This window comes from Megalobrama amblycephala, linkage group LG20 (genome assembly GCF_018812025.1).
Source record: "Megalobrama amblycephala isolate DHTTF-2021 linkage group LG20, ASM1881202v1, whole genome shotgun sequence".
Lineage (NCBI taxonomy): Eukaryota > Metazoa > Chordata > Actinopteri > Cypriniformes > Xenocyprididae > Megalobrama > Megalobrama amblycephala.
The window spans coordinates 6,162,999-6,188,790 of NC_063063.1; the positions used below are offsets into that span (position 1 = coordinate 6,162,999).

The window sequence follows — 25,792 nt, forward strand, 5'->3', positions numbered from 1 at the left end:
TCATAGAAAGGACACTTGCAGACCCTCATGTCAATATGTTTCTTAAAATATCAGATAATATCACCTTTTTATGGCAAACAAGGTTAGTTCAGGGTTTAAAAATGTCGTATGGTGTGAATCCCAAAAAAACGTAATGACATGTATCAATTAATAATTCATTCATACATATATTTACAACCTGCATAATTAGGGTCCACCAGAACCCTAATTATGGCCCGAGCACCGATGGTGTGAGGACCCTATTGGAATTGCTCAGTCAATTCTTCTTCTTCTCCAAAATGAATCGCATTTTTGAGGGCCTAAACATTCTCAAAAACTCATGAAACTTTGCACACGCGTCAGAAATGGTGAAAATTTACATCTGATATGGGTTTCAGAATTAGGTGTGGCAAAATGGCTCGATAGCGCCACCTACAAAATTTCAATTAAGCGCCCTTCGTGCTGCGTTTCACGTACAGTTATGAAATTCGGTAGACAGATGTAACAGCCCAAAGTTTATAAACCCAACAGGAAGTGAGATATTTTGAATTTTCTCTACAAAATTTTGGCAGTTTTAGCCATTTCCACATGTTGTACTTTAACAAACTCCTCCTAGAGCTTTAATCAGATCAACATCATATTTGGTCAGTCTAATCTAAAGGCCTTTGAGATGTTAAATTGCGAAGATCTAGAGTTTTCGCTGAAGGGTGTGGCCGTAGCAGCCTCCCAAAGTTCGATGTTTTGCCATGAAACAGGAAGTTGTTGTAACTCAGGCATACGATTTTCGGATCTGCCCCAAACTTCACAAGTTTTATTAGAGTCCTGACCTGAAGACATCTATATGGCAATATTCAGTTGAAGTCATAGCGCCACCTGTCAGCAACAGGAAATGACATGTTTTACACTGTGATTAACTCCTCAAAGACATTTAATAATAACAACATCATATATGGTCAGTCTAATCTTAAGGCCTTAGCGACATTTAATTGCAAAGATCTTGAGTTTTCGTTGAAGGGCGTGTCCGTGGCAGCATGACAAATTCTGATGTTTCGCCATGAATGATGAAGCTCAAGCATACAATGTCCGATCTGCTCCAAACTTCACATGTGTGATAAGAGTCCTGGCCTAAAGACATCTATATGCCAATATTCAGTTAGTCCTAGCGCCACCTGCAGGCAACAGGAAATGGTATGCTTTACACTTTAGTTCACTCTCAGAAAAACATTTTAATATGCCATGATGTACCAAACATACTAGAAATATGTTAAATCATGAAACACTTGACTAAGTGCTAATGTATGCAATTAAAACCAAGAAACAGGAAGTTCTAGTAACTCAGGCATACAATGTCCGATCTGCTCCAAACTTCACATGTTTGATAATAGTCCTGGCCTGAGGACATCTACATGGCAATATTCAGTTATGGTCAAAGCGCCACCTGGCAGCAGGAAGTGTGGCACTTTGAAATGACTTGGCTATATTTCTCCTGTATTTACTCGCTTGCATCCATGTCACCCACTGTTCACTGTTTGCCTGATGCCAACGGGTGGCGGTTAGCCCGGGTGCGAGGGCCCTTTCATCGCTGCTTGCAGCTTTAATTATGTTTTGTGTTCTGGATAAAGCACAACAAATGGAATGGATTGCAGAGTATTCGCAAAATGCGTGTATAAAACGTTACTCATTTTTACTCATGGCGTGAGAAAAATAAAACTGGTCAGATGTGACAAAATGGCCAATAATGGACATTTACATTGACTAACAATTAAAAAATGTAAAATGAGAACACAGAGCCTTTCCAATAGCATAAATCAAAAGCATGCTTAGGCCCGGTTTCACAGACAGGGTTTAGACTAAGCCAGGAATAGGCCTTAGTTCAATTATGGCATTTAAGTAGTTTTTATAAATGTGCCCTAGAAAAAAAAACATTACTGGTTTGAATGTTGAGACAAAACAATGGCACTGACTTATTTTAAGATATGTCAGTGCAAGTTGCTTTCAGTTAAAACAGCTCAAAAGCATTTTAGTCTAGGACTAGCTTAAGCCTTGTCTGTGAAACCGGGGTTAAGTTGCTTCTCTTAATTCTTTCCCTTTAATGCACCACCTCTACAGCTATCAGCTTGAAAACTCCAAAACTAGTCAGATGCTATTTAATATTTTTACTCAGCACTTGCCCATGTAACTGTTGTGATTATAAACATGTATTGTAAAGTGTGACTAAGTGCATTACACAAAAGACAAAGAGAAGGAAAGAGAGAGAAAACATTTTACATCTGAAACAGTTATCACTATGTCTCTGTGACAACTTTAATTACAGTTTGAGCTGTCCAAAGTTGAGATATTTTTATCCAAAATGATGATCCATAATGTGGCGTAGCTTTCAAGGGGTTTTAAAGGTAATGTGTTGATCTCAAAGACGGGAGGATGAAATGAGTGAAAATGGAGGCATATTATCTGTAATTTGGGGTAAAGGCAGCATCGCATTGCATACATTAAGGAGGATAATACTCGTGGATGAATATGATTATTCTTTACTCTAATAATTGCGTAGAAATTCACAGCTGTAGGAGAGAAATTTCAAGGTAAATTGCAAACGGGAGATTATCACAAATCCTGCCAACTTATAGAAGCTCTGAAATAAGCCTAAGAGAAGAGATTTTCCTTAATTTGACCAAGCAAACACTTCTCCAACTTCTGGACAAAAGCTCAACTATTTCATCTATGTCTGCTGTGATATGGTATTAAAGACAAACAGAGAGAAAAGATTCACTCCATACTAAAATACAATTGTACGCTGAGATGATCTCCAAACATCAGGAAACACAGAACGAAACTGTCAAAGTTATAAGACTTTTTGCAATGCAAATATAGGAAGTTAAAGAGCTCAAACCAAAGGGTAGTACCACTGTGAATACCAAAATATTATTTTAAATATGCAAAAGTAGGCTATGATGATTTGGTAAATCATAAAATCAAAATTATTTTCTTCATTATGAACTTAGCATTTTTTCACAAATATCTGTAAACATATCGTGGTATTTTCATGCTTAATACAGTAAAAAATGACATACAGCACCTTTAAAGGTGCCCTAGAATTAAAAATTGAATTTATATTGGCATAGTTAAATAACAAGAGTTCAGTACATGGAAAAGACATACAGTGAGTTTCAAACTCCATTGTTTCCTCCTTCTTATATAAATCTCATTTGTTTAAAAGACCTCCGAAAAACAGGCGAATCTCAACATAACACCGACTGTTACGTAACAGTCGGGGTGTACAGCCCCAATATTTGCATATGCCAGCCCATGATTGAGGCATAACACAAGGGGAGTTAGTATTACACAAGAGCAGAACGTCTGGATGTGCACTGCTGAATAATCAGACTAGGTAAGCAAGCAAGGAAAACAGCGAAAAATGGCAGATGGAGCAATAATAACTGACATGATCCATGATAACATGATATGTTTAGTGATATTTGTGAATTGTCTTTCTAAATGTTTCGTTAGCATGTTTCTAATGTACTGTTAAATGTGGTTAAAGTTACCATCGTTTCTTACTGTAATCACGGAGACCAGAGCCGTCGCTATTTTCATTTTTAAACACTTGCAGTCTGTATAATTCATAAACACAACTTCATTCTTTATAAATCTCTCCAACAGTGTGTAATGTTAGCTGTTAGCCACAGAGCATAGCCTCAAACTCATTCAATATCAAATGTAAACACCCAAATAAATACAATACTCACATAATCCGACACATGCATTCAGTATGCATGACGAACACTTTGTAAAGATCCATTTTGAGGGTTATATTAGCTGTGTAAACTTTGTTTATGCTGTGATAGAGTCGAGAACTCGGGAGGGGGCGGAGAGCGCAAGCATTTAAAGGGACCGCAACCTGAAATCGGCTCGTTTCTAATTATGCCCCAAAATAGGCAATTAAAAAAATGTATTTAAAAAAATCTATGGGGTATTTTGAGCTGAAATTTCACAGACACATTCAGGGGATACCTTAGACTTATATTACATCTTTTTTAAAAAAGTTCTAGGGCACCTTTAAAAATGAATTTCTTAAGCTTTTTATATTTTTGAGGGTAATGTGAACATTAATTCCACTTCATTACTTTACAAACATTATAGGAATGATAATTTTGATTGTTCTCTGAATGTTCAGAAACAAGTATTAAACAAAACATACAACCCAAAAAAAGTTACATGAATGATATATGAATAACTTTTTTGTGCTAACATTTTGAGAACATTATTAAAGACTAGACAGCTATGATCAAACTTTCTATTCCAATTACTGAAAGAATGTTTGTTCAAAACTTTGAGAGAATATTGCCAGAACGTTCTGAGTACGTTCCCTGTTATCTGGGTAGGAGGTCAGCAAAAGTATTGACCCTCTATCACACCTGTAAGCTGTTCCAATTATGTTCAAAGGTAGATGTAGCTGTCAACCTTCTTCTGAAACCTTCTTACAGCACCTCAGTATTTGAGCACACAGATACAGAGCAGATGAAGAGACGATGAAAAGACTTGAAAAAGCCCATCAGTAAGTTCAGTACGTACACCATCTGTGCATCTGCGCCCTGGTGAGAAGCACCATGGGAGGCCTTAGATAAGTGTGAAGAACAAAAATGTCTTTCATCAGTGCAACAAACACATCATTTTGTCCAAAAAAGATCTCCAATGGATTCAAGCAAATCTGTCCACATCCATCACTGTCAATTAGTGCATATCGAAGGGAAACCACAGAAGAGAGTTGTATTTCAATCTGCCTCTTGCTAACTAACCACCTACAATCAAGTTTAGCCATGCACTCTCTGCACTGTATCATGAGTATGTAAATACGTTCTTGTTTTTTCAGCACAAGAATGCCTCTTTTATATGTAAAAGATCATTACAACAAAATAAGAAAACAGGTCTTTCTATAGAGTTGTCCTTGTGTGGTCAGTGTAGTTTGATTTACACACAAATGACTCTTTTGAGCATGTTCTTTTCATGAATCATTCAAAAAGACAGACTCGGGAGTTATATTTCAGTCTGATTAATGCTTCACTGAATGAACTCACTGAATCTGTCACTGAAGTGGTTACTGAATGAATATCAAGTTACTTTCAGTGATACAATATAATATAGCATGGATGGCTAGAGGAGAGAGAATGTCTTTCATATAAGCAAAATGGACATTGTAACTGAAATATATTTAAATTAATCAAAATTGAAATACAGATGTGCTGGTCAACCAGCTATCAATCGGAACCAGGCAGTTTTTACTCCAAACACACAATCTGCAACAACCTGACTTTTTTTTTATTTTTTTTTTATTTAGGCCAAAGTCTGTTCCGGACTTGCAAAAAAACTGTATTGTAACAATTCCCAAAATGTAATTGGAAATGTAAACAGACCAGAGATGGGACATGCTGAAGACGGACACAAAAAGGAGAGGAGAACACACACGTGCAGCGGAGAATATATTGTACCAGGCATTGCAAGATCACTGTTTGCGATTCTCCAGATATTGGAAGAAAAATATAAATATTGAGTTGGTTGTTGGAGTTTTTTGCATGTATCTCTGAAGGGATCTGACTTCAGAAAAATGTCAATGTCATTTTATTTTCCTTTCACCTATATAATGCCCATAGACCTTATGCACCAACCATCTTTACGATATCATATTTGAACTTCCGTTTTATTGGTAGCTCTTTATATTTCTATGGCATCGCTGTCAAAGAGTAATTAGCTGGTGAAGTGGATTTACTTATTGTAGAGTTAACGAAAATTATCATGAGCATTTAAAGCAGATGTATTAACAAATGTCAATACACCGGAAAGAATTTAAAACGAGAGGTACATTAATAAATACATAAGATCTTACCTTCATGCTGTGGAAATACAGACAGAACTCAACGAGCGCAGTGCTGAAAAGGGGCGGGGCTACATAAGGTAGCCTATATTAAAGTAGTGTTTATAAGCGCAGTGCTGCTTTGTGTACAAAGGTAACCAAGAAAACGCTATATTAACGCTATATTGCCGCTTAAGTGCCATCTACTGTTCATTCAGTACTTCAGCTGTTTTTATTTTGAGCAGGTATGTTTTATGTACAATAATTTCACAAAGCTATTGTCAGACCATTGTTTTAGCTTTAAATGTATAAATTATACCATATTAAATAAAAACAACTCATGCTACATGTCTGTAGCATCTTTATTTGGATTGTGCTTAAAATGCAATGGCAGCCTCTAATTTCAAATGGCTAAAGACATTTTTTTGTTTTTTTTAAAGCCACCTTGGTCTGTAATAGTGCAAATAAACTTAAAAGAAAAAAAAAGCAACTGGTATCGGAATCAGACCATTTTCTTGTTAAAAAAAAAAAAAAAAAAAAAATTAGCAATCGGAATCGGCCATGAAATCATGATTGGTGCATTCCTAAATTGAACCAAACTAAATCAAAATCAAATCAAGAGCTTTCGAACCAGAATTTCCCACAACCCAACATTCCGAAAACAGGTGTAAAGTATTTGAGTAAATGTATCAAATTACTGTACTTAAGTATCCTTTTGGCTACTTTGTAGTTGTACTGAGTATCAAAAATATTGGCAACTTTTACTCTCTAATTGACTACATTTTTGAGCAAGTAAATGTACATTTTACAATACATTTGTGAGGAGTAATGCAATTACACATTACATTTTACACGGCACCAAACTTTTTCTGCAGCAGTTTGTTTCTGCTATAAAGAAGCAATATCAGCATCTAAGGTCATTGAAGGTACTATGTCTTGTGCGTTTCGCCTTTACTCACCCATACTTGTCAACAAGGCTATACGTGAATGTGAGTACATTAGCTGGTAAGTGTGATTCAAAGATATTTGGTTTATGAGATGAGGTCATGGCTGCAGCCTGTGATGAGGCTTAAACCAGCACATCCACTTTATTTTTTTAATTTTACTTAACATAATTTTATTTATCCTCTATACTGACAAGAACGTTTTGATGGATATTGGTTTATTTATGGCCTTTTTGAGCACTTGAGCTTAACTGAGACTGTCGACCTTGATTTATTGCAATATTGAGGTGTTTAGTTTTTTTTTTTTTTTTGATTTTAGAAAATAAACATGATTTCTCATCTTACAAATCAACTGTTTCTTATTTTCACTGACATGTCTCTCAGGTGTCAAGGACTAGAGTATCTTTTAGCCGTCATTCAGCGCAAGTAAAATACTTAAGTACTGTTAAAATCAGATACTTTAAGACTTTTACTCAAGTTGTATTGGAATTGGTGACTTGTAACTTGTAATAGAGTAATTTTTGCTGTCAGGTATCTGTACTTTTACTCAAGCATGGTTTTCAGGTACTCTTTACACCTCTGTTCCGAACAGACCCGCAAGATCGGGAATTACTCTGTGTAATTGCATTCAGTGCATTTCTTTTTATGAACAAGTTTGTGTCATTACCTGACTGGCATAATTTGTTTGGTTGCCGAATTGAGCGTGCACAATACATTTCTAGTGAATTTTCCACCACAGATAATCTGAGCCAAACCAAAAATTGGCAGACTTGAATTTCATGACTAAATTCAAGTACTGATCTGAATTCTGACCACACATTTTCAAACTCACTGTCCTTCATTTTAGTTTAATGAAATGCAGATAAAAAAAAAAGAAACCAACAATATAGCCTTACCATTAGGGCTCTCCTCATCTATGGCTACAATGGTGGCAGGCGGGCCTGTTCTGGAGAGCTTGCACTCTAAAAAGCAAGGACACAGAGTAAATGGAAAACAGGAACAGAAAAAAGAGACATCAGAATTTCATCAAGTCTAGACCACGACGTAACTCATACTAAACAAGACATTTCAATTTCAGCTCACATTAAGTCACACAACCCGCACATAAAAAGAAAGATCTACGAGTACTGTAACCTATCTACTACCGGGACTGCGGGGCCACAAGTCAAAGATAGATTTACAAAATGATTTCTTTATGTGTATAGAGAGAGCTGTTACCACTGGGGTTGCGAAGGGTTAATAGAGTTGTGCTCTCATGCCCGATGAGAGAACAAAAGAGTAACATAAAGATAAGATGCATCGTCTTACCCTCATACTGCCAGTCTGGAGTCACAGATAGTGTCATCGGCAGAGAGCAGGAGAAAGATGGAGTGACAGAAAGGTGTGGAGAGAGAAGAAAAAAAGAAAAAGAAGCACAAAATCAAATTTTCCTCCAATGCTCATGAGATAAGACAGAGAAAATAACCAAAGAGTAGAGACATATACATGGGCAGAGCCAGTTTTGTTCATTCGAGTACATTTATTTTCTGGTGGACCTCAAGATGTCCGTGATTTTACCAAGTAGGATGTGTTGCCAGATCGTATGTTTGTAGTGGAAGAACATTTGCTTATCAGATAGTAAGAAACCATAACCAAAAAATTAACCCTGAAATCTGATTGGTTGAAGGAAATGAGGATATTTCTTCAGGAAAAGATCTGTTACGTTAATCTGTTTTGGAAAAACTTGAACATGCTTATAGTGACACTCCCTGGACATTGCACTTGAAAATGTCACAAAACATTTCTAGAAATTTCAAAAAACATTTCCCTTTTCTTGAAATGTTATAGGCACACTTTTTCCCACTGAGCCTGGGTTGCTAAAATCAGAGGGAAATTGAATGATAGTCTAACATAAATCCCAGCCCTTTACCCTACACTAAACCATAACTACAAATAGGGCTGTCGCGATAATCGCAATTTCGTAATATCGCGCTTTTGACGAGCCAACCGCAGAACACTGCAAAAACCGTAGCAACCGCGATATTTGCATGTTTTCTATTTTTTGAAAGGCTATGTCCTTCTCGTTTTACACTTCATACACGAGTACTAAATATTAAATAAGGTAATAATGATAGCATAATGTGTACCATGGTGATTTGTACAGAGGCTCCGTAGATTTGCACTAAACAAACCTAAACAGACAGTGAATGTGAGAGAGATCGACTGAGCGCGTGCGATTACCTGTGTCTGTCCTTCAGGCCGAGACATATATTCATGAAAAAAAGTTGCCGTGTCCAAGGATAGCGAAATCTCTGCATTAGCATCGAAGCATTACTGGTCAGCTGAGCCTTATAAAGTGGCGCTCAACGTTAAAATGATTTCAATAGCTTGTTTCATTTCATCTCTCTGAATGAATCTGCGTTTTTGAACGTGCGGTTGAATGAACGGTTTAAAGACTCAAAGACAGTCCCTTGCCGCCACCTTGTGTCACAACAATGTAACTGCACTGACTGACAGCCCGTCTAGAACGCGCAGAGATGAGTAACGTTAGTTCTGCTTATACTCGTGAAATATCAGCAGAAAGTCTTGTTTAGTCAGATTCGAGGATCGGAACTAACTATTATACATACAACAATAGCTCTACCATCTTATTGTCAGGTTTATGTTCTGCTTTGTAGACCCTTATTTTGACATTCTCTTTACTTCAATGCTCTATTTAGTTTCGTTATTGAATATGATCTTTCTCTCTCTCTCTCTCTCTCTCTCCCGGTAATACCGCATATCGCGCTGAGCCACTCAAAAATACCGCAAGGGAAATTCCTTAACCGCGACAGCCCTAACTACAAACCTAAAATCCAATTAGTCATAAATAAATTTGTTCCAAAACCAACAAAAAAAATTGATCTAGGAACATGTCCTAATTGGCAAATCCATGGTCATAAATTACCTGGGCCACGATTTTGCCAATAAGGGAAAAATGTACCCATACCAATATCTTTAGTTTGTCCTGGAACAGAATTACTTTCAAACAAATAACCATACATGCCTTCACCTGAGCTTAACCATTAACTCAAAGTCTAAAAACAGCTGAAAATTTAAAGAATTTTTTTTTTTTTTTTTTTTTTTTTATCTCAACCCCAGCCATAAAATTTGGCTTAAACTCAGGTTAACAAGACTGACAAGAGCCCCAACCACAACCTTAACGTTAACTCTAAAATCAAATGACAGATTGATAAGAATGTTCTTCACACTCCAACCCCCAAATGGTCAAGGTAATTTTGTTCCAGGACCAACAAGGATGATGATCCTAAACCTGTGCCATTTGTCCAAATCACTGTACAGCTTGACAGCAAAATGGGCTGCAAACAGTTTGAGTCTGATGCAATTTCTACATCAGTGCTACATGTATTAAGAACAACAAAGAGATGATTGACATTAATATAATTGTTCCTGACAGTAGTGATTGCATTTTTCAGAGCTACTGACTTGCCATTAGCAAATGTACTTCAGACATGTCGTCTTGATGTTACACATGAGATAAGGGACACCTTCAAATCTAGTAAAGTCCACTTTTGAATTTCAATGTCAAAAGAGGTGGCAAAAAATTCTAAATAAAAAAAAGAACTGACAGCTTTTTAACAGGGAAAGCAACAAGATGTTGTATCTCCTAAATCCACAAATTCTAATCGTCAAAGTATCTCCTATAGTAATTCCACAACCTCTAACCACAACTTCTTCTAAAATTGTTTTATTAATAAAGCTCAGGAGGAAAACATTCAAATGATCTATCCAATCAGCATGAGAGTAGGCCTATATATACATAGCCGACTCACCTATGTGACTCGGCAGTTTTCTGCATCCCTCCACCACCCCAACTCCTCACTCTCGGCTGGTTACTATCCCAGCCAGTGTAACGGATGTAGGCCAGTAAGAAGTGTGCATGTAAACCTCACTCCCCTGATCTCAAGAGGGACTCTAGTGACTGACGCTAGAGACTGCGGTCTTTAGCCTCCTTGTTAGAGCGCCCGACTTCCATACGGGTTCAAGTCCCGCTTAAAGTGGGCGGTTCGAACAGGAGGGGTTACATTGGTGCCGTGACCCGGATGGGAGTGAGTTTTGGGGGGGTGACTGTAACGGACGTAGGCCGGTAAGAGGTGTGCATGTAAAGCTCACTACCCTGATCTCAAGAGGCGCTCTAGCGACTGCGGTCTTTAGCCTCCTTGTTAGAGCGGCCGACTCCCATGCCGGCGGACCGGGGTTCGAGTCCCACTTAGAGCGGGTGGTTCGAACAGGGGGGGGTCACACCAGGTATATGGGGGGAGTACTCTAGGTTCGGGCCAAATTCTGAGCTCAGAACCCTATTTTCAGTCCACATTAAATAAAATGATGTCCTACCTGCCTGCCAACGTATGTCTTTACATACCCTCACGCACACTGTTCATGCAGACATCATACGTCATCAAGGTGTTTCATGCAATGCAGAGTTTACACAGACAGATCTGCAGTCACCTGCGCAAACAAACAGCAACCACCTTTTACAGTTCAAAACAATGAGCTTATGCTGCGTTCACACCATAACTACCATAGTTAAGAGATGGCAACCCGTGACGTTCTAACTGGAGCTGTTCAACACCAAAATGAATCTTCACCAGTCAGGTGGTACAAGTACGAGCTCTCTAAGTTGTTTACATTCATTATTATTGTAATATTATGTGATTTGAGGCATGAGGTAGTTTAACGCCATCTCTTGTGACACTTTGCCGAGAACAGCTGTGTATGTATCAAAATTCATGCGTTCATGTATGTTGGAGGAGGCATGGCTTTGGACGGCGACTTGCAGGGAGGGTGGGATTGTATGCTTTTAATGCTAGCAGGCTAATGTTCACATTTCCCAGATCACCTACTGCATCTTTAAATCCTGTGAGTTTTATTTCACCCCAGCATTGCAGGAACTGACTATCCACTCTCTTGATTTACAGTGGCAAGCAATGAGACAGTGCTACGCTGCAGTCCTTGAGTGACTGATTTGATTAACATGCTCCTTCACGGTAGGCAAGACGAGATCTACGGCTGCTGTTGCTTGCTGTTGCAATGAATCCAGTCTCAACCCATTGGTTTTTCTCCACCGGTCTCTCCTCCCTACGTACCTTTATCCAGAAATTAACGGCAAGTTATGAGAAGAAGACAGTAGGATATAAATCACACAAAATCGACACCATGAATTCTGCAACACAGATCAGTGATTATGAACAAAATGGGTTTTCTTCAGGGGTGCTAAACCATGCTTCATTTACAAGGGAGGACACGTAGGAAATATACTGTCCCGTTACACAAAGGTTAATAGTTTGAAGAGCAAATGAAGGTCAAGTCTACAGTAAAAATTTATAGGATTGGTTTGCTGTGTTTTGACGACGACCATTTGCATTTGGGCTTGTGTCTCCAAGTCTCATCTCTGGTCTGCCGCTCATGAATTAGAGATTGATAGCATGTGTGCGGCTTTACGTAACATCAGAAGTGCTGACACATTAAACCAAGGCAAGCTGGGCTCTCTTAGCAACTGGGCCTATGATGGCGGGCAGGGTTTCAAAGGAAAGACCAACTATCTTGTGTTCCCATTAAAGATTCATGGCTTTGGGGCCCCTTTTACACTGAGCATGACTCAGACAGAAGCATAGATAACATTGATAATCTTTTGACAAATGCTGTGCCAAATAGCACCCTAGACCAATAAGCTTTTATTTTCTTAGTTTCATTTAGCCTAAGAGGTGACCTAAATTTCACTCAGCTTCAGCAGAGGTGAGAACCACAGCATAGAGGTTCTGTAGTCTCCAAGCCTACATTAATCAGGATACATTTAAAAATGCAGCTTTTGGTGCTTTTCCACTGCATAGTATGGTTCCGTATGTCTTGTGTGAGGAAAAGAGTGACATTTAAGACATTATAGTCATTATTACCTCTTTGTCATTTTTTGGAGCTTTACAGCCCATGGTCACCTGCCACCTTCACTGTGGAAAGAGCAGTGTTGAACATTCTGTCTAGCATCTCCTTTTGTGCTCACACACACACACACACACACACACACAAAAAAGTAAGTCATGGGGGATTGATTGTGAGGGTGAGAAATTTAAAGGATTAGTTCACTTTCAAATTAAAATTTCCTGATAATTTACTCACCCCCATGTCATCCAAGATGTTCATGTCTTTCTTTCTTCAGTCGAAAAGAAATTAAGGCTTTTGATATATATATAGATATATATATATATATATATATATATATATATATGGTGGTTGAAGGTCAAAATTACAGTTTCATTGCAGCTTCAAAGCGTTCAACACGATCCCAGACGAGGAATAAGGGTCTTATCTAGAGAAACCATGACTCATTTTCTAAAAACAAAATTAACATTTTATACATTTTAACTATAAATGCTCATCTTGAACTAGCTCTCTTCTTCTTCTACAATATGCTAGTGCAAGTATATAAGAATTAGCTTAAACATTGACCTGTGGAGGGCAGTAATATACTTAGCAGTGTCTACACTGCTGGAATTCTAATAGAGAAGAAGAAGAAGAAGAAGAAGAAGAGAGCTAGGTCAAGATGAGCATTTCTGGTTAAAATGTACAAACCCGATTCCAAAAAGTTGGGACACTGTACAAATTGTGAATAAAAAAGGAATGCAATAATTTACAAATCTCTTAATAATAATAAACTTATATTTTATTCACAATAGAATATAGATAACATATCAAATGTTGAAAGTGAGACATTTTGAAATGTCATGCCAAATATTGGCTCATTTTGGATTTCGTGAGATCTACACATTCCAAAAAAGCTGGGACAGTAGCAATAAAAGGCCGGAAAAGTTCAATGTACATATAAGGAACAACTGGAGGACCAATTTGCAACTTTTTAGGTCAATTGGCAACATGATTGGGTGTAAAAAGAGCCTCTCAGAATGGCAGTGTCTCTCAGAATGGCAGTGTCTCTCAGAAGTCAAGATGGGCAGAGGATCAGCAATTCCCCCAATGCTGCAGTGAAAAATAGTGGAGCAATATCAGAAAGGAGTTTCTCAGAGAACAATTGCAAAGAGTTTGAAGTTATCATCATCTACAGTGCATAATATCATCCAAAGATTCAGAGAAACTGGAACAATCTCTGTGCGTAAGGGTCAAGGCCGGAAAACCATACTGGATGCCCGTGATCTTCGGGCCCTTAGACGGCACTGCATCTCATACAGGAATGCTACTGTAATGGAAATCACAACATGGGCTCAGGAATACTTCCAGAAAACATTGTTGGTGAACACAATCCACCGTGCCATTCACCGTTGCCGGCTAAACCTCTATAGGTCAAAAAAGAAGCCATATCTAAACATGATCCAGAAGCGCAGGCGTTTTCTCTGGGCCAAGGCTCATTTAAAATGGACTATGGCAAAGTGGAAAACTGCTCTGTGGTCAGACAAATCAAAATTTGAAGTTCTTTTTGGAAAAATGGGACGCCATGTCATCCGGACTAAAGAGGACAAGGACAACCCAAGTTGTTATCAGCGCTCAGTTCAGAAGCCTGCATCTCTGATGGTATGGGGTTGCATGAGTGCGTGTGGCATGGGCAGCTTACACATCTGGAAAGGCACCATCAATGCTGAAAGGTATATCCAAGTTCTTGAACAATATATGGTCCCATCCAGACGTCGTCTCTTTAAGGGAAGACCTTGCATTTTCCAACATGACAATGCCAGACCGCATACTGCATCAATTACAACATCATGGCTGCGTAGAAGAAGGATCCGGGTACTAAAATGGCCAGCCTGCAGTCCAGATCTTTCACCCATAGAAAACATTTGGTGCATCATAAAGAGGAAGATGCGACAAAGAAGACCTAAGACAGTTGAGCAACTAGAAGCCTGTATTAGACAAGAATGGGACAACATTCCTATTCCTAAATTTGAGCAACTTGTCTCCTCAGTCCCCAGACGTTTGCAGACTGTTATAAAAAGAAGAGAGGATGCCACACAGTGGTAAACATGGCCGTGTCCCAACTTTTTTGAGATATGTTGATGCCATAATTTAAAATCAACTTATTTTTCCCTTAAAATTATACATTTTCTCAGTTTAAACATTTGATATGTCATCTATGTTGTATTCTGAATAAAATATTGAAATTTGAAACTTCCACATCATTGCATTCTGTTTTTATTCACAATTTGTACAGTGTCCCAACTTTTTTGGAATCGGGTTAGTATAAAATGTATTTATTTATTTTTTTTTTTTAGAAAATGAGTGATGGTTTCTCTAGATAAGACATGCAGAACGCTTTGAAGCTGCAATGAAACTGTAATTTAGACCTTCAACCGTTTGAAGGCCATTGAAATCCACTATATGGAGAAAAATACTGGAATGTTTTCATCAAAAACCTTAATTTCTTTTCGACTGAAGAGAGAAAGACATGAACATCTTGGATGACATGGGGGTGAATAAATTATCAGGAAATTTTAATTTGAAAGTGAACTAATCCTTTAAGCTAGGGTAAAGCATTATTTAAATGTATGGCACCAAGTTTCACTGCAAACATATAAAAGTAAGACAATGAGAGTCTGTCTTACAAATGCCTTAGATAACACACCTCTGGAAGCTTGGAAAAGAGCCAATGAGAGTAATCACAGGAAAAAAAAAAAAGAAGAAGAAAAAAAAAAATCAATACTCCTCAACAAGCCAGTACACAGGAAGGAAACAGATCTATGAAGAGCCACAAATCCAGACCCATGAACATTACAAAAATGTTGGTTTCCTACTGAGGTTAATCATAATTCATCAGTATGCTGTTTTAATGTGATACAAAGAATATCAACCTCTAAATTGTTCATTAAAGACTGTCTGATTGCCTAGTGGCAGAGTCATTTTCATTTAAATAAATTATTTATATTTTTTAAATTCTTTTATTGTACTTTTTGCCTTAAGGGTTAGTTCACCCAAAAATATCATTCCACACCCATAGATTCAAAGCTTTACGAGTCTTTTGTTTCGAATCAGTGGATCAAAGCCTGTATCAAACTGCCAAAGTCACGTGAACCATTGAAATTTCTAAATGTTTCGAAACACATATGATGTAACGAAGCCTCGTTTACAAAAAAAATAAATTTGGCAGATTGATACATTCTCCGAACCACTGATTCGAAACAAAAGATTTGTAAAGCTTCGAAGCTTCATGAAGCAGTGTTTTGAAATTGCCCATCACTAGATATTGATGAATAAATATAAATAACTTTATATTGATGAATAAAGTTATTTATTTTTGGGCACAAAAAGTATTCTCATCGCTTCATAACATTAAGGTTGAACCACTGTAGTCACATGAACTGTTTTAAATATGTCTTTAGTAGCTTTCTGGGCATTTGAAAGTGTTAACTATCTTGCTGGCAATGCAGGCCTCACTGAGCCATCGGATTTTATCAAAAATATCTTAAATTTGGTTCTGAATATGAATGAAGGTCTTACGGGTGTGGAATGACATGAGCATGAGTAATGGCATCTAAGGCAGCTCTGATCTAAAAGGTACAGTTACAGGTTTAATTACTCAAGCTGTGCTTACAGAAGTCAACCCAACTCGTTGCTGATTGAATCATCTCATTGATCAGCATACATGTTACATGACATTCTCTGGGTGGAATGGTTTTTAATGACGGGAAAGGTTTTCTTTGAAGAAACATCTTAGAGAAGCTAATATGATTTTCTAATTACTGTAAATCTAGCAGACAGCATGGACTGCAGCTGTTTGAATTGAAAAAAAAAAAAATGTATTTTCATTTTCATGGAAAAGAATAAACTGATTTTGCCTAAAATAGTAATAAAAAAAAAAACTGCTCCTTTCATCTTCCATGCAGTGGCATCCCTTTTCAAACTGGTGTTGACTACATGACCAGGTTTAATGCTAATCAAAGGATTTTGTTGCACAAGGCAAGTGTCTTGTTTATTATTATTTATGCCATATGCCATGTAGAAGAAAAAAAACTAATTACACTTGTATGTGTGCTCTTGAGTCCTACTTAAATACCTATCAATATGATGTGTATAACTACTAGTATGTGACTGTAGCCTGTCTGTATAACTATGATTATGGATAATTCATCTGGAGTGTTTTGTTTGTGAATGTCGTACAGAAGTTAGTATGAAATATTATTTTAGGTTATTTTGTACGGAATATATGACTCTACAGGTAGGCAATAAGTCTATTTTAAATGTGTTAAAAAATAATAATAAAAAAAATAATAAAAAATAGTATCCAAGGTCCAAGCACATGCATAAGACATAAGCATATCCTGCTAAAGTATATATATATATATATATATATATATATATATATATATATATATATATATATATATATATAAAAAAAAATAGAAGGTAATAACTGAACAGTATATGGCAGGTATACTGTACTCAAAGTACATGAGTATACCTGCCATATACCCCCCACCCACCCCACAATTTGGACATCATTTGAAAATTAATTAGCAGTTTCTGGGTCAACAATACACATGAACATTCCGTTTATAAACAGCAAAGCTGTCTACATCTCAAGAATTCATAATGTGCAAGGTATAGTTTCTTTATACCGCACCACACGTCTTTCTCGGGGTGCAAAACTTGCAGTATATTTTAAGGACATTTAAGTGGTAGTGTAATCAGATTAATTTACAAAAGGTTTCACAATTCATAATCTCTCTTTAATGATTGTAAAGCAAAGCATTATGAAATGCAAATACTGTCATTAGTGATTTGTGCATAGTGACAGACTGCTTCTGGCATTTTTTAACTTTTTTTCCATTTAGCAGCAAAAAATGTAAGAAAATAACACCCAAACGTCAAAAGCTTGACAGCAAAATAGACAATTTAACAACAACAAAAAAAAAAACAGACTGATTCCTAAAACACTGCATCCAATTACTAAGGGAGATAGCTGTTCTGGACTATACAAATGAATTATAGTGAATTTGTTAAGTATTTTCCAATTCTATCATAAGATAGATAGATAGATAGATAGATAGATAGATAGATAGATAGATAGATAGATAGATAGATAGATAGATAGATAGATAGATAGATAGATAGATAGATAGATAGATAGATAGATAGATAGATAGATCACATCAGAAAGTTGCTGCAAAGCGATGCAGCACAACAGGCCACGCCCAGCAGATCATCAGAGACTTCACAGGACACCCCTCGTGTGTTATAATCCACACCGGGACTAATGACCTCCATTCACTGCGCAACAACACTGCTGATGCTGTCAGGAAAATGGCAGAAATCGCCAGCAAAAAATTCCCGAATCATCATCTCCACACTTGTCCCACGACGTGACACACCACCACACATCATCTACAGCATCAATGCTGAAATTTCCTGCAGATGTTCTGCACTCCCAAACATGCACCTGGTCCACCACCACCACATCAGCCTCCAACACCTGTATGACGGACTTCATCTACACAAAGACGCAGTGCAGGTTTTTGCAAAAAACCTAAAGGATGCAGACCTGGGCCGCAGCCTAACTTCACCAAGACACCTATTACCGACTCCAGAACATTACCGGCCCATCCACCCCTACATGCCCAGACATACCCCTCCGACCCCGGTGAGGAAAGATGTCAGCTGGACAATCATCCCTCATCATCCACCACACCCACACCCACCTATGGCTCACTACACACCTGTAAACTTGCAGTCACCAACTTCACATCCACCTGCTGGCCATCAAGCCCCCATCAGGAAGAAGAAACCAAAGCCCCACCCCACATCCACACCAAGAGAAATCCCTGCAACCGAGAGCACAGAGCTACGCTGAAGCTGTAGCCCGACCTCCTGCTCCACCCACCACCGCCACACCTGCCAGCTAACTGAGCAGATAAGAACATCATTCATTCACAAACACAGTGCTCTATTGAAAAAAAAAAAAAAAAAAACCACTAATGTAAATTATTTACCATTTTCACGTTATTTTCTCTCTGTCCTACCAAATAGGTTTATCTTTAATAATACTAATGTGTTCATTTCATATAAGTTGTTGGAATATTCAGGGTCTTCATTCTTCAATATTTGGTTCTAAAAGCACAGACCCTGAATTTCTGAAAAATATCAAAGATGCTGATATTATCACTCTCATTGAAACCTGGTGTAGAAATGATGTGCTGACCTACTGTCCCTCAGGCTACTATGAAGTAATTGGGTCGCACTTTATATTAAGTGGCCTTAACTACTATGTACTTATATCAAAAAATAAGTACAATGTACTTATTGGGTTCATATTGAATTGCAAAACACTTTTTCTGCTATTGAATTGGGATACGGGTAAGGTTAGGGAAAGCTTTGGTATGAGTAGGTTTAAGGGTAGGGGTAAGGTGTAAGGGATGGGTCAACAGTGTAATTATAAATGTAATTACATGCAGGTGTTTTTCAAATATAAGTACAATGTAAAAACATGTATGTACACAATAAGTGCATTGTATCAAATCATTAATTTAAATGTAAGTACACAGTAGTTAAGGCCACTTAATATAAAGTTGGACCAGTAATTGTGCCCTCGGTTAAATTAAGTACAGTCCATCGTGGACGAGACTCGGGAGTAATTCTGGTGTGGTACAGGGAGGATCTGGCCAAACACATTTCTGTTACTACAGTTGGAAAATTTCATTCCTGGTTAAAAATAAACAAACAAATTGGCATTTCAGCTACTGGCATTTATATCTGTGCCATCTACATTCCTCCAGCAGAATCCCCGTACCATGATGAGGAATATCTGAACAACCTCCACACTGAAATCAGCCATTTCCAGGCCCAGGGAAATGTGCTGCTGTGTGAAGACTTTAATGCAAGAACAGGATCTGAACCTGATAACATAGATCCAAAGGGCAATGAATACGTCTTTGGCCAAAAACCCCTGAGTCTCACAAAAAATCTCCCACCAAGAAACAACCTCGACCAAACTGTAAATAAAATGGTAAAGAGTTAGTGCAGCTCTGCCGAGCCTCGGGCCTGTACATTCTTAACGGCAGGATCAGAGGGGACTCTTTAGGGAGGTTCACGTGTTGTTCAGGTCTTGGAGCTAGTGTAGTTGACTATGCCATCACTGACAAGGAAACTCCTCCTTCAGTGCATTTACTGTCAAACAGCAAACTCCACTCTCTGACCATAACCAAACTAACATCTATATCAAAACACATCACACACCAGAACAAAACAGGCTGGAAACCTGCAAAATGTATCAGCTCCAGCAGAGATACAAATGGGCTCCAGACAGCCCAGACAAATTTATCCAAGCCCTCAATTCAGAAGAACTAAAAAATGTAATAAATACATTTATAAATAAGAAATTTGAAACAACTAAAGATGGTGTTCATTTGGCTACAAATGAAATAAATTACATACTTAAAAAGCAGCACATAGAAGTGAATTGAAAAAGAAAGGCAAAAAATATACTAAAAATACCCCAAAAAAATGAAAAATGGTTTGACTCAGACTGCAAAACACTATGGAAACAACTTAGAAAATTATCAAATCTGAAACATAAAGAACCAAACAACACATACATCAGAAGTGAATACTGTTCAAAACTAAAACAATACAAAGACACAATTAGAATGAAAAAAGCAACACCATCTGACCAAAAGATTACAGGAGATAGAACATTCAATAAATACAAGACCTACTAATACAAGATGGAGAAATCTGGACAAAACATTTTGAAAATGTATATAAAGAAATCCCACCAAAACAATTAAATGACAATTATAATTTGACCAACCAAAATCTACAAACTTATGAAGACACAATTAAAAACAATCAAAATCCACTTGACTTCCCAATTACATATGAAGAATTGACAAACAAACTCAAAAGCCAAAAATGTAAGAAATCTTGTGGTGCTGACAGCATTCTGGGTGAAATGCTGAAACACAGCACACCTGAGCTGCAGACAGCTGTGCTCAAATTATTCAACACTGTACTTCGGGTTGTAGTTTGGGCTGTTTTCCTGACATCTGGAGCCAAGGACTTATTACCCCAATTCATAAGAGTGGGAATAAATTGGACCCTAATAATTTCAGAGGCATTTGTGTGAGCAGTAATCTGGGGAAGTTATTTAGCAGTATTTTAAACAATAGAATTGTAAACTTCCTTACCGAACACAATGTCCTGAGACCGAGTCAGATCTGCTTCCTTCCAAATCACAGAACAACTGACCACATTTACACCCTACACACCCTAATCCATAAACATGTAAAACAGACCAAAAACGGAAAAATATTTCCATGCTTTGTTGATTTTAAAAAAGCATTTGATTCTATTTGGCACAACGGATTATATTACAAACTTTTACAAAGCGGTGTAGGGGTTAAAGTTTATGACATTATTAAATCAATGTATTCGAACAACAAATGTACAATACGAACTGGCAACAAACATACAGAATTCTTCACCCAGAAGACAGGAGTGTGGCAGGGCTGTAGCCTGAGTCCAACGCTGTTCAACATTTACATTAATGAACTAGCGGTGCAGTAGGAACAGTCTACAGCTGCCGGACTCACTCTACAAGACAAGAACATCAAGCTCTTGCTGTATGCAGATAATCTGGTGCTGCTTTCACCCACTGCACAGGGACTACAGCAGCACCTGGACCTGCTGGAGAAACACTGCCAGAACTGGGCCCTGGCAGTAAACCTCAAGAAGAACAACATCATGGTCTTCCAGAAAAAGCCCAGATGTCAGGAACACAGATACCAGTTCAGTCTAGGCAGCACCGCCCTTGAACACACGATGCAGTACACTTATCCCGGTCTGATCATCACTGCATCGGGGAGTTTCAGTATGGCAGTGAATGCTCTCAAAGATAAAGCTCGAAGAGCTCTATACGCCATCAAGAAAAGATTCCAAAACATTGATTTACCAATTCCAATCTGGTGCAAAATATTTGATAGTGTGATTCAGCCCATTTGCGCTGTATGGAAGAGAGGCTTGGGGTCCACTCAGTGATCAGAGCTACATTAGATGGGACAGACATCCAACAGAAGCCCTACACACAGAATTCTGCAAAATGATCCTAAAATTACAAAGAAGAACACCCAATAATGTATGTAGGGCAGAATTAGGCCGATTCCCATTGATTACTAATATGCAAAAAAGATCCCTCAAATTCTGGATGCATCTAAAATCAAGTCCCACAGAATCGCTACAAGCGCTTGTAGCATTACAAACCCAAGAACTGAACCCCGAAAAAAGTCCCTTCAGTCAGCTGGTCCTGAGACTTACTAACCTTACTAGCTCTACTAACACTAACCAGTCTCAGACCAGCACTGCTTCTCATCCAATCATCAAAATAAACCAAATTTTCAAACAATCTAAAAATACATATCTGGAACGTTGGGATAAGGAAACTAAAACACAAAGTAAATTACAATTCTATCAAACTCTAAAATCAAATTATGAATTAGAAGAATATCTCCAAAGTGTCAAAGACACAAAGCAGAGACGGATCCTGACCAATTACAGGCTCAGTGAGCACAGTCTAGCCATCAAGACCAGCAGACACAGAAAGAGCTGGTTACCCAGAGAGCAAAGGGTGTGTGTTCACTGCAGGACAGGAGAGATCGAGACAGAGATGCACTTCCTCCTTCACTGTCAAAAATACATATCAATTAGAGATCTCTACTTCACAAAATTCATTAACATAATAAAAAATTTTACAGCCATGAGTGAAGTAGAACAAATAAAGTTAATATTAGGAGAGGGACCGACAGCAGCACTGGCTGCAAGATACGTGTGGATGTGCCACAGCCTGAGAGACAGCAGGTGAATGTGTGTAATGTGTGTGTGTCTGACCTCACGTGTGTGTGTGTGTATATATATATATATATATATATATATATATATATATATATATATTTGTTTCCCTGGGGTACCAAATGTCAGACACTATTGTGTTACACTGTTAATTTTAAGTTTAAGTTATGTTATAATATTTGATAGTGTTATAATATTTGATATTATTTTCTTCTATTATACAGATGTTTTTTTATTAGTATTTTATGTATGCTTTGGCAATATTGTATGATTTACAGTCATGCCAATAAAGCAATTTTGAATTTAATTGAATTTAATTGAATAGATAGATAGATAGATAGATAGATAGATAGATAGATAGATAGATAGATAGATAGATAGATAGATAGATAGATAGATAGATAGATAGATAGATAGATAGATAGATATATATATATATACGTACCTTTGTTTGAAGTCACGGTTCGGTACAGTTTTCGGTACAGCAGGTGGAGAGAAAACTAAACATAAAATTGCTTTTTTTTATTATTAAACAGAGGTTTACTGAACAAATTGTGTTTTTGTCTTTAAATATATTAAATTAAATTAAAACTAAAAGTTTCTTAAGGATAAAAAAAATGATCTCTGCTAATGCTATAAACTATGTAGGGAGCCCTAACTTGAAAGAAGCCCAAACTATTAGCCTAAATTCAATTGCTTTTTATTTTTAGATAAAATAATCAACACTCAAATAACAAATTGTATGCAAACCTGTAAGCTGCACCTAAGGCAGTTTTTGCATAACTTCTAAATGTTTTTACTCCAATTCGTTGTTGAAATATAATCATTTCTACACAGTGGCTGTTATTTTAACATAATTTATTTAAACATCATTAAATAGCCTATCAGGATATACTAAAAGGTTAAGTAAAATAATGAATATAGATGTTTTTAAGCGAAAGAGTTATAGCGAACTAGAACACTATGGCTTTTTTATGTATGCTTTGGCAATATTGAAACACTATGATTTATAGTCAGTAAGTTGTATGCCAATACCTTCTGATGTTCTTTCAGTTTATTCAATTTAAGGAGGAAGAGATGAACACAACTTGCGCTCCGCGCTCGCGCTGCCGGTTAATGAGGCGCCTGTACAGTGATCTGTCACCCCACATCAAAGCACGTCAAAATGGCATTTTTGTTTAAATAGATTTCGTAGATGAAGGATGACACTTTGTTTCTTATCGAAAGTAACAAAACGCAGAGCTTATTGCGGTTATTGGTGGTGAATATTGGTTGCAATGTAATGCTTTGGTACACACGTGCACCGTACCGAAAGCCCTGACGAAACGGTTCGGTACAAATACGTGTACCGTTACACCCCTAATAGACAGATAGATAGATAGATAGATAGATAGATAGATAGATAGATAGATAGATAGATAGATAGATAGATAGATAGATAGATAGATAGATAGATAGATAGATAGATAGATAGATAGATAGAGTGGGTACGGAAAGTATTCAGACCCCCTTAAATTTTTCACTCTTTGTTATATTGCAGCCATTTGCTAGAATCATTTAAGTTCATTCTTTTCCTCATTAATGTACACACAGCATCCCATATTGACAGAAAAACACAGAATTGTTGACATTTTTGCAGATTTATTAAAAAAGAAAAACTGAAATATCACATGGTCCTAAGTATTCAGACCCTTTGCTGTGACACTCATATATTTAACTCAGGTGCTGTCCATTTCTTCTGATCATCCTTGAGATGGTTCTGCACATTCATTTGAGTCCAGCTGTGTTTGATTATGCTGATTGGACTTGATTAGGAAAGCCACACAACTATCTATATAAGACCTTACAGCTCACAGTGCATGTCAGAGCAAATGAGAATCATGAGGTCAAAGGAACTGCCTGAAGAGCTCAGAGACAGAATTGTGGCAAGGCACAGATCTGGCCAAGGTTACAAAAAAAATTCTGCTGCACTTAAGGTTCCTAAGAGCACAGTGGCCTCCATAATCCTTAAATGGAAGACGTTTGGGACGACCAGAACCCTTCCTAGAGCTGGCCGTCCGGCCAAACTGAGCTATTGGGGGAGAAGAGCCTTGGTGAGAGAGGTAAAGAAGAACCCAAAGATCACTGTGACTGAGCTCCAGAGATGCAGTCAGGAGATGGGATAAAGTTGTAGAAAGTCAACCATCACTGCAGCCCTCCACCAGTCGGGGCTTTATGGCAGAGTGGGCCGACGGAAGCCTCTCCTCAGTGCAAGACACATGAAAGCCCGCATGGAGTTTGCCAAGATGGTGAGAAATAAGATTCTCTGGTCTGATGAGACCAAGATAGAACTTTTTGGCCTTAATTCTAAGCGGTATGTGTGGAGAAAACCAGGCACTGCTCATCACCTGTCCAATACAGTCCCAACAGTGAAGCATGGTGGTGGCAGCATCATGCTGTGGGGGTGTTTTTCAGCTGCAGGGACAGGACGACTGGTTGCAATCGATGAAAGATGAATGCGGCCAAGTACAGGGATATCTGGATGAAAACCTTCTCCAGAGTGCTCAGGACCTCAGACTGGGCCAAAGGTTTACCTTCCAACAAGACAATGACCCTAAGCACACAGCTAAAATAACGAAGGAGTGGCTTCACAACAACTCCATGACTGTTCTTGAATGACCCTGCCAGAGCCCTGACTTAAACCCAATTGAGCATCTCTGGAGAGACCTAAAAATGGCTGTCCACCAATGTTTACCATCCAACCTGACAGAACTGGAGAAGATCTGCAAGGAGGAATGGCAGAGGATCCAGGTATGAAAAACTTGTTGCATCTTTCCCAAAAAGACTCATGGCTGTATTAGATCAAAAGGGTGCTTCTACTAAATACTGAGCAAAGGGTCTGAATACTTAGGACCATGTGATATTTCAGTTTTTCTTTTTTAATAAATCTGCAAAAATTATGTGTTTTTCTGTCAATATGGGGTGCTGTGTGTACATTAATGAGGAAAAAATGAACTTAAATGATTTTAGCAAATGGCTGCAATATAACAAAGAATGAAAAATTTAAGGGGGTCTGAATACTTTCCGTACCCACTGTAGATAGATAATAGACAGACGACAGATAGATAGATAGATAGATAGATAGATAGATAGATAGATAGATAGATAGATAGATAGATAGACAGACGACAGACGATATAGACAGACAGATAGACAGACAGATGATAGACAG

General features: G+C 37.7%; 1 protein-coding gene across 6 annotated transcripts in view; it reads right to left on the minus strand.

Annotated features, from left to right (window-relative positions):
* The window catches only part of LOC125255161 (protocadherin-15-like), a 265,679-nt gene that overhangs the window by 213,021 nt on the left and 26,866 nt on the right, over nucleotides 1-25,792 (minus strand). For 5 of the 6 annotated variants that reach the window (XR_007181843.1, XM_048170190.1, XM_048170189.1 and 2 more), the window contains exons 3-4: nucleotides 8,077-8,091; nucleotides 7,665-7,730 (exon numbers count right to left, since the gene is read on the minus strand). Coding sequence is in view for 5 of the 6 variants with exons in the window: in XM_048170190.1 (XP_048026147.1) it covers nucleotides 7,665-7,730; nucleotides 8,077-8,091 (81 nt within the window). In the remaining variant the exon portion in view is untranslated. The remainder of the gene's footprint in view (nucleotides 1-7,664; nucleotides 7,731-8,076; nucleotides 8,092-25,792) is intronic. The other variant, XM_048170191.1, reaches the window with a different exon arrangement.